The sequence below is a fragment of the Orycteropus afer genome, unplaced genomic scaffold (genome assembly GCF_000298275.1).
Source record: "Orycteropus afer afer isolate SDZICR_OR568_19922 unplaced genomic scaffold, OryAfe1.0 scaffold00061, whole genome shotgun sequence".
Lineage (NCBI taxonomy): Eukaryota > Metazoa > Chordata > Mammalia > Tubulidentata > Orycteropodidae > Orycteropus > Orycteropus afer.
The window spans coordinates 1,945,736-1,953,788 of NW_006921648.1; the positions used below are offsets into that span (position 1 = coordinate 1,945,736).

Consider the following 8,053-nt stretch of genomic DNA (forward strand, 5'->3'; position numbering starts at 1 on the left):
TAAGTTCATTTATAAGAATAAAATATGGAGTGTCTGAAAGTGAGCTCTGGTAATATAGTGGCTAAGGCACTTGACTGCTAACCAGAAGGCTGGAGGTTCAAACTCACCTGCCACTCCTCAGAAGGAAGATTGGGCAATCTACTTCTGTAGTGATACTGCCTCAGAAACCCAAGGAGGGGTCGCTATGAGTTGGGTCTGACTTGAGGGCAAGTAACAAAAACAACAACAAAGGTGTTATGCTCAGCCAGTCATAGGACTGCACAAGAATTTAATAACCAATACATATACATAGGGGAGCTCTGGTGGTATAGTGTCAAAGCCATTTGACTGCTAACCAGAAGGCTGGTGGTTCAAACCCACCAGCCAATCCTTGGAAGGAAGGTTGCACAATCTAATTCTGTAGTGATACCACCTTGGAAACCGAAGGAAGGGTTGCTATGACTCGGATCCGACTTGACGGCAGTGAGCTTGCTTTTCGTTTGGTTATATATACATATACAACTTCAACAACGTAACAACAAAAAGACAAATAATCAAATAATAAAATGGGCAAAGGCTGAAAGGTGATCTCTGGGAGTAGTTTCAGGTCAAAGTTTAAAGGATGTCTCAGGGTAATAGTCTTGAAGATTCCTTTAGTTTCTACCAGTCCGGAAAGGTGGCTTTTTTTTTTTTTTTAAAAGAATTTGAGTTTTGTTCTACAATTTTCTCCCGTTCTATCTGGGACCATCTATTGTGTCCCTGGTTAGAACGGTCGGTAGTGGTAGCCACGTACCATCTAGTTCTTCTTGTCTCAGGACAGAAAGATTCTATTTTGGGACAGATGGACATAGACTTCAGGAGAAGCCATAGATGTAAGCAGCTGGCATTGGAGTTTCACTTTTTTTATCGCATAATACTCCTTCCACCACCTCCTTCCACAGGGCTTGATTTCTAGGAAACATCTCATCCCCAAACTCCACCTTAGTAAGTGCTTTTGGAGAATCCAGTCGAAGACAGTGTTACAATAGTAATAATATCAACAGCAGTGTGACCTCAATGAGAAGGAACAGTACATCATGTTGCCTTCCCATGGTTTACGTTGTAGGATCTAGTCCATTTGGCATATTACTAACTATTCATTGAAAACATTTTTATTTGAAAAGTAAAATCTTACTGAAGATAATTCAAAATGGGTGCAGCAGTATATTGACAGAGAACTTCCAGAAATGCAAGCTGGATTCAGAAGAGGACATGGAACGAGGAATATCATTGCTGATGTCAGATGGATCTTGGCTCAAAGGAAGAGTACCAGGAAGATGTTTACTTGTGTTTTATTGATATACAAAAGCATTCAATTCTGTGGATCATAACAAATTATGGATACCATCGAGAAGAATGAGAATTCCAGAACACTTGATTGCACTCATGAGGAACCTGTACATTAATCAGAATGCAGTCTTTCAAACTGAACAAGGGGACACTGCATGGTTTAAAATCAGGAAGGGGGTGTCAGGACTGTACCCTTTCATCATATTTATTCAATCTGTATGCTGAGCAAATAATCCGAGAAGCTGGAATATATGAAGAAGAACGTGGCATCAGGATTGGAGGAAGGCTGATTAACAACCTGCAATATGCAGATGACACAACTTTGCTTGTTGAAAATGAGGATGACTTGAAGCACTTATTGATGAAAACTGAAGAGTACAGTCTTCAGTATGGATTACACCTTAATATAAAGAAAACAAAAATCCTCAGAATTAGTCCAATAAGCAGCATCATGATAAATGGAGAAAAGACTAAGTTGTCAAAGATTTCAAACTACTTGCTTCCACAATCAACATCAAAGGAAGCAGCAGTCAAGACATCAGATGACATATTGCATTAGGCAAATCTTTGCAAAAGACCTCTTTCAAGTGCTGAAGGACAAAGATGTCTTCTTGAAGACCAATGTGCGGCTAACCCAAGCCATGGTATTTTCAATCACCTCATATGCATGTGAGAGGTGGACAATGAACAAAGAAGACTGAAGAAGAGTTGATGCCTTTGAGTTGTGGTGTTGGTGAAGAATACTGAAAGTACCATGGACTGGCTAAATCTGTCCTGGAAGAGGTGCAGCTGGAGTGCTCCTTGGAAGTGAGAATGGCCAGACTTCGTCTCACTTACTTCAGTCATGTTGTGAGAAGGCTATTAGGCTTGGTAAAGTGGAGGGTCAATGAAAAAAGGGAAGGCCCTCGACAAGACGGATTGACATGGGGGCTGCAATGATGGGCTCAGTATAGCAAGGATCATGAGGCAGGCACAAGACCAGGCAGCATTTCATTCTGTTGTACATAGGGTCACTGTGAGTTGGAGATGACTCAACGGTACCTAACAGCAACAACAACAGTCTCTCCATGTGCCCTGTCTCCTTGCCCCATTCATTTTGGGCACCTCCTCATTCTCTATTATCCACATATATGTTTTCTCTCCTCCTGAGTTTTATTCCTGGACTTCTTCCTTCCCATTCTACACCATCCCTGGACAATCACATCCACTCTTGTGTCTGTAACTACACCTGATGCTGATTGTGACTTCAGAATCCATATCCATCAGTTCATCTTTTGATTGTTGCCCCATGATATGCAACTCTTGGGCTCCTCCATGCAGATGTCTTATATAGCCTCATGCCCAACATTTCCTGCTGCCTCCATCACAACTACAGCCCATGTCATGAGTACAAACACACTCCGTACTTTCCTTCAGCCTGAATTCCCTATCTCAGATGATGGTATCAGCACATTGGATATCACCCCACACTCTCATTCACCCCACTTATCCAATCAGATGGAGTGCTCCTTAGAAGCAAGAATGGCCAGACTTCGTCTCACCTACTTTGGTCATGTTGTCACAAGGGACCATTCTCCTGAAGCCTTGTTCTTCGCCAATTCCTTCAGTGCAGCCTCGACCTCTTCCTTCAATACCATTGGTTCTTGAACATATGCCACCTCCTGAAATGGATGGACATTGACCAATTCTTTTTGGTACACTGACTCTGTGCATTCCTTCCATCTTCTTTTGATGCTTCCTGCATCATTCAATATTTTGCCCATAGAATCTTCCAATATTGCAACTCGAGGCTTAAATTTTTTCTTCAGTTCTTTCAGCTTGAGAAATGCTGAGCATGTTCTTCCCTTTTGGTTTTCTAACACCAAGTCTGTGCACATTTCATTAGAGTAATTGGCTTTGTCTGCTGAAGCTGCTCTTTGAAATCTTCAGTTCAGTTCTTTTATCTTGTCATTTCTTTCATTTGCTTTAGCTACTCACTGCTCAAGGGCAAGTTTCAGTGTGTCTTCTGACATCCATTTTGGTCTTTTCTTCCTTTCTCATCTTTTTAAAGACCTCTTGCTTTCTTCGTGGATGATGTTCTTAATGTCATCCACAATTCTTCTGGTTTTCAGATATTGGTGTTCAATGCATCAAATCTATTCTTTACATGGTCTCTAAATTCAGGAGGAATATAATCAAGGTCATATTTTGGCTCTTCTGGACTTGTTTTCATTGTCTTCAACTTGAACTTGCATATGAGCAGTTGATGGTCTGTTCCACAATCAGCTCCTGGCCTATTTTGGCTAAAGATATTGAGCTTTTCCATTGCCTCTTGACACAGATGTAGTCAATCGGATTCCTGTGCCCTCCATCTGGTGAAATCCACGTGCACAGTTGCCGTTTGTGTTGTTGAAAAAAGCTATTTGCAATGAATAAGTTGTTGGTCTTGCAAAATTCTATCCTGTGATCTCCAGCATTATTTCTGTCATGAAGGCCAAATTTTCCAACTACTGGTGATTCCTCTTTGTTTCCATCTTTTGCTTTCCAGTCACCAGTGATAATTAATATATCTTGATTGGACGTTCAGTCAATCTCAGACTGCAGAAGTTGACAAAAATCTTCAATTTTTTCATCTTTGGCTTTGGGGTTGGTGTGTAAATTTGAATAATAGTAATATTAACTTGTCTTCCTTGTAGGCATATGGATATTATCCTATCACTGACAGCATTGTATTTCAGGACAGACCTTGAAACATCCTTTGCCATGATGAATGTCACACCATTCCTCTTCCAATTGTCATTCCTGGCATAGTAGATCCTATGGTTGTCTGATTCAAAATGGCCAAAACCAGGCAATTTCTGCTCACTAGTGCCTAGGATATCAATCTTTATGCGTTCCATTTCATTTTCGACAACTTCCAACTTTCTTAGATTCATACTGTGGACATCCCATGTTCTGATTATTAATGGATATTTTCAGCTACTTGTCCTTTGGGTAGATGTTCCCTCCTCTCCACCTTTACCATCTTCCAGGGTCTCATCTCTTGTCGGACTCTTGTAACACTTCAAATTGATAGCCCTGCCTCAGAATTTCCCTTCTCTGATTCCACCCATCACACTGCAGTCCCAAATAAGATCACATTTCCCCTGGGATTTCAATCTTTGAAGGCACTCCCTGGATTCCAGGATAAAATCCCAACTTTTTTGTTTTTTAATCAGAAGAAAAAAATATGTATTTAAAAAAGGACAGATAATTTATTAATTACAAGTGTGATAGTTCTCCAAAAGAAAAGAATGCTGTTGTTAGTGGCTATAGAGTTGGCCCACATCTCATGGCAACCCTATGCAGAATGGAACAAAATGCTCCTAATCCTATGCCAACTCCATGTGTGGTCCTGGATAGGGGCACTGCCATTCATAAGGCTTTTTTTTTTTTTTTCCCTAAAAATTTTGTCTATATTGTGATTTGGATGACAGATCACATAGCAAATTCATTTTTCATACAGCAGTTCACAATCATTTTGCTCCAAGACATTAACTGCCATTTCCCACAATGTAACAGCTCTCTTCACACTTCCTCCCTGTAAATCCAAACTTCTTGATATGACTTCTTATGGGACTATATTATAATTTATCATCCAAACTGTGATTTTTAAAAAACAATGGTTATCAGCTACCAAAGAACAAATCAGGACTATGCCAGGCAAACCAGGCCATGTGACCACCCTCCTTACAGGGAAGCCATGATGTGCTGTCTGCTTCATGCCTTGCTCTTCCTGCTCTAATCCTCACAGTCTTGCTCCTTCCCCAATAGATGAGGATACCATCTGGCCACACTTACTTCCTGCCTGTAATACTCACACAAGCCTCTTTCCTCGCAGTGACCTCCCTTTCCCGAAAAGCACCTATTTGTCTTTAAAACTCCAGTCCTTTTTAACTCTTCTCCACCCTAATGTGCCTGGGGTGCCCTTCTACGTAGTTGGCTGCATTCTTTTGGGTCTTCTACCATGAAAATACAAGATTTGAAAAGAAAAAATTTCCTTTAAGATCTATGACTTAGAAGGGAACTCTCTGAATTAGGTAGTCCCTTGTGAGTTGGGAAGACATCTCAAGAGAAATCCAGTCCAGAGCCCAGAGTTCCTCAATCATGGCACACTATGAACTTTCTCATATCTCACTCTCTCTCCCCTATGCCATTACACACAGATTATCCTTTAAACCAAATATGTGAAGTGATCAAGGACAATTTTACAGTTTGGCCCAGCATCCCCACTGGCAAAGGCGTCACTAAGTCCATGCAGTAGATGACCTGACATGAGAAGAAAACAGGATTACAGGATAACACTGCAATCCCTCCAGTTTCTGAGTTAAGAAACGGGAAGAAAAACATCTTAATAATGGAATTTCCAAATCTAAAAACAGAAGCCCAGATCAGCAAGGTGATAAGATTTGAGACCCCAGGGAAATTTGTCTGGGGATTGTCTCCACCCTGGTAGCATCATTGCCAAGGTCTGACCTAGGAGTTAACTAATATTCTTTCTCCTCACTGTGGCATCTAAAGGGACTAGGCAGTAGGTGGGACAATTACTTTTCTTTGATCTGTAATGATGCCCTCAGGGAATATGGTGCCAGGTGGCCACAGAGGCTCCTGTAAATGTGTGCTCTCTGTTTCCCAAACATCCTTCCTGTACAGATGGCCAACACCATGAACCTCTTGTCTTCACTCACTTAGGACCTGTCTTTATTTGCAAATCTTCTCTATCTTTAGAATACAGTGAACACTGGCCACTCCATAGTGACATCACCCACTTCTCCCAGGTAAGACTATAGCAGTGGAGATGTCAATATTATTTGCTAAAGAATAAAGTTTAGGAACTGCCTCTGCTGAATCTTGCAGATCCAGGCAGCGATAACAGAAGTTCTGAATCCATCAGTGATAAACTCAGTAAAGATCAGGTGTTTCTCTGGTCTCTTCAGGAGCAACTAAGTATTTGGGGGATGGGAACTAAGAAATGTAAGAGACACCATAGTGTCCTAGAGTTGCATTGTGTATATGCCTGTGTATTTTTCAATGTAAAATATACAAGAGGCCGTGAATCTAGTAGGAATAACATCAGGGCTGAGTGTTGGAAACTGGGTGTGTAGGTAGGGTAGCCAGATCTGGAATTAACAACTCTGCTAATTCATTTGCAATGTGATCCATCCTGCAGCTTGACTTTTCATATCTTAACTATCCATGTGCAGGTTTCTGAAGTTGCTGTTGTATATTAACTTCTGTGTGTGCCCATGACAGGGGCAAACCAGTCGAGCGTCTCCGAGTTCCTCCTCCTGGGGCTCTCCCGGCAGCCCCAGCAGCAGCAGCTCCTCTTCGTGCTCTTCCTGAGCATGTACCTGGCCACGGTTCTGGGCAACGTGCTCATCCTCCTGGCCATCAGCACAGACTCCCGCCTGCACACCCCCATGTACTTCTTCCTCAGCAACCTGTCCTTCGTGGATGTCTGCTTCTCCTCCATCACTGTCCCCAAGATGCTGACCAATCACATACTTGGCAGTCAGACCATCTCCTTCTCGGGGTGTCTCACACAGATGTACTTTCTCTTTGGATTTACTGACATGGACAATTTCCTCCTGGCCGTGATGGCCTATGACCGCTTTGTGGCTGTGTGTCACCCGTTACACTACACAACAAAGATGACCCCTCAGCTCTGTGACCTGCTCGTTGCTGGGTCCTGGGTCATTGCCATTCTGAATTCTCTGTTGCACACCCTGCTGATGGCTCGACTCTCATTCTGTGCAGACAACACGATCCCTCACTTCTTCTGTGACGTGCTTCCTCTGTTGAAACTCTCCTGCTCCAACACACATCTCAATGACATGATTTTTCTTACTGAAGGGGCCCTGATTATGATCACCCCATTTGTTTGTATCCTGGCTTCATATATCCATATCACCTGGTCAGTCCTGAGAGTGCCATCCCCAAAGGGAAAATGGAAGGCCTTCTCCACCTGTGGCTCCCACCTGGCTGTGGTTTCCCTCTTCTATGGCACCATCATTGCTGTATATTTCAACCCTTCAACCACCCATTCAGCTGAGACAGACACCGCAGCTACTGTGATGTACACAGTGGTGACTCCCATGCTGAACCCGTTCATCTATAGCCTCAGGAACAAAGACATGAAAGGGGCTCTAAGAACATTGATTGGCAGGAAGCTATGTTCTAACTGATGGAAGAATCATGGACCACCAATCCCAGGTATAGAAACCTGTCAACTCATTGTAATGCAATAATCTATGTCTCAGTGTCTGTAAGGGACTTAGATTAAATACAGATTAATGGGCTCTGACATTTGACATTGAAATGCCAATGGGCTCTGACATAACTATACCTAGGTATAGGTAATGATATTTGTTTTTAACTATTGTGTGAAAAAATATTTTACATAGAGCTTAAGCTTTTCCTTTCTAAGTGGTCACTTTGAAAAGCTTCACCTAATGAGTATTTTTCCCTTCCCTTTGGGAAATGCTTTCAAAATCTACAACCCCAATCTGTTGCAGTCTACTCAAACCTGACTCACAGTGACCGTGCAAGACAGAGCAGAACTGCCCCATAAGGTTTCTGAGTCTTTAAATCTTTACCAGGGCAGATTACCACATCTTTCTCCAGCAGTGTGGCTGGTGGGTTCAAACAGCTGATCTTTCAGTTAGCAACCAAGCCCTTAACCACTGCACCACCAGGCTCCTGAATCTACAACAGTGGTGTGTAATCC

General features: G+C 42.3%; 1 protein-coding gene across 1 annotated transcript; it reads left to right on the forward strand.

Annotated features, from left to right (window-relative positions):
* Positions 1-6,572: 6,572 nt before the first annotated feature.
* Positions 6,573-7,511, forward strand: LOC103196050 (olfactory receptor 1F1-like). The gene has a single exon (XM_007939703.1). It carries the CDS (start codon positions 6,573-6,575, stop codon positions 7,509-7,511), a length of 939 nt encoding a protein of 312 aa, XP_007937894.1.
* The last annotated feature ends 542 nt before the right edge of the window (positions 7,512-8,053 follow it).

What these genes read in the sequence shown, in the direction of transcription:
- LOC103196050 (XM_007939703.1), top strand. Translation starts at nt 6,573, where the DNA reads ATGACAGGGGCAAACCAGTCGAGCGTCTCCGAGTTCCTCCTCCTGGGG.